Here is a 1225-nt window from a genome sequence, read left to right on the forward strand (position 1 = left end):
AGGGGGGGGGGGGGGGGTCACATGCCGTGCGGACGTGTCCCTGTCGACCCGTCCTGCCAGCTCCGCTCTTGCTGTGGCCCGGTAGCTGGTGGCGGCGCACCAGCCAGTGCCCAAGTCCGCAGCCAACCTGGCCATCCGCCTGCAGGCCTTGCGCATCACTCTGATTCAGGTGGATTTGCAGGCAGCCATTGAATTTGCAGGCAGGTGGAGCGAGGCAGGCAGATGGCGCCACCTGCTTGGCCTGCACAACCCGGCACCACCAAACCCCTCACCAACCCCTGCCTCGCAATGCTTGCAGAGCGCTCTGGTGCTGGCCCCGCGCTACCCAGAGCACCCAGTGTTTGCGTGGCTCATGCAGAAGCCACGCTTCAAGGCGTTGCTGAACGAGTTCTCGCTGAAGCAAATGAAGGGGGTGCGCTCTGGTCAGATTGTGCATTGCCCTGCATTGTGGGTGCGTGGAGACAAGACCACCCAGGCGTGCAAACAACCTGCTTGCCCATCCTGCATGCTTGCCCATCCTGCATGCCTGCCCATCCTCATGCAGGTGTACGCGGCGCAGCGCACGCCCAGCCAGGACGACAAGCTTGACAGAATCTCCAAGGGGCTGGGAGCGCAGACTCGCGCCATGCTAGCCAGCCTGACCGGCGGCCAGCTCCCCGCTGAGGTGGGGAAGAGCCTGCAAGCCACCGCAACAGTGTTGTGCGAGGACCGGCTGCCCGATGATGAGGTGATGCGGCAGCGCGCTGCCCGGCTCGGCGCGTGGCAGGCTGCAGCGCGCCGCGGCATAGCAGCGGCGCAACGCGGCGACGCCTGGGCGGATGTCCAGCAACTGGACCGGGAGGAGCAGACGGCTAGCGAGGTGGACCTGGACCAGCTTGCCCTGGTTGCCCTCAGCATGGAGGGTGAGATGTGGCGCTGCCGCTAGCGCTGCGGGCGGGTGCATCCCTCCCACGGTCAGCCTGCCCTCCTCAGTTCCATCCCCGGCCCCCCCTTCTTTGCCTCCTCCATGCTGCAGAGGCCCAGCGGCAGGAGCAGCAGGAGGCCGCCGGCACAGCAGCAGGATGCACGCCCGCACCGGCGGCAGGGGCGGCAGCGGTCATGCCCACGCCAGCAGCGGCGGCAGGCATGACGCCGGTGGCGGCAGCAGCGGCTGTGCTCATGCCCACGCCAGCAGCGGCGGCAGGCATGACGCCGGTGGCGGCAGCAGCGCCTGTGCTCATGCCCC

General features: G+C 68.0%; 1 protein-coding gene across 1 annotated transcript in view; it reads left to right on the forward strand.

Annotated features, from left to right (window-relative positions):
* CHLNCDRAFT_133572 (expressed protein) overlaps positions 1-1225 on the forward strand; it is a gene marked incomplete at both ends in the record, with an annotated part of 5794 nt that overhangs the window by 3147 nt on the left and 1422 nt on the right. Inside the window, 4 exons of the mRNA XM_005851865.1 lie at positions 86-169; positions 299-412; positions 545-902; positions 1016-1194. Coding sequence (XP_005851927.1) covers positions 86-169; positions 299-412; positions 545-902; positions 1016-1194 — 735 coding nt within the window. The remainder of the gene's footprint in view (positions 1-85; positions 170-298; positions 413-544; positions 903-1015; positions 1195-1225) is intronic.

The sequence above is a fragment of the Chlorella variabilis genome (genome assembly GCF_000147415.1).
Source record: "Chlorella variabilis unplaced genomic scaffold CHLNCscaffold_1, whole genome shotgun sequence".
Lineage (NCBI taxonomy): Eukaryota > Viridiplantae > Chlorophyta > Trebouxiophyceae > Chlorellales > Chlorellaceae > Chlorella > Chlorella variabilis.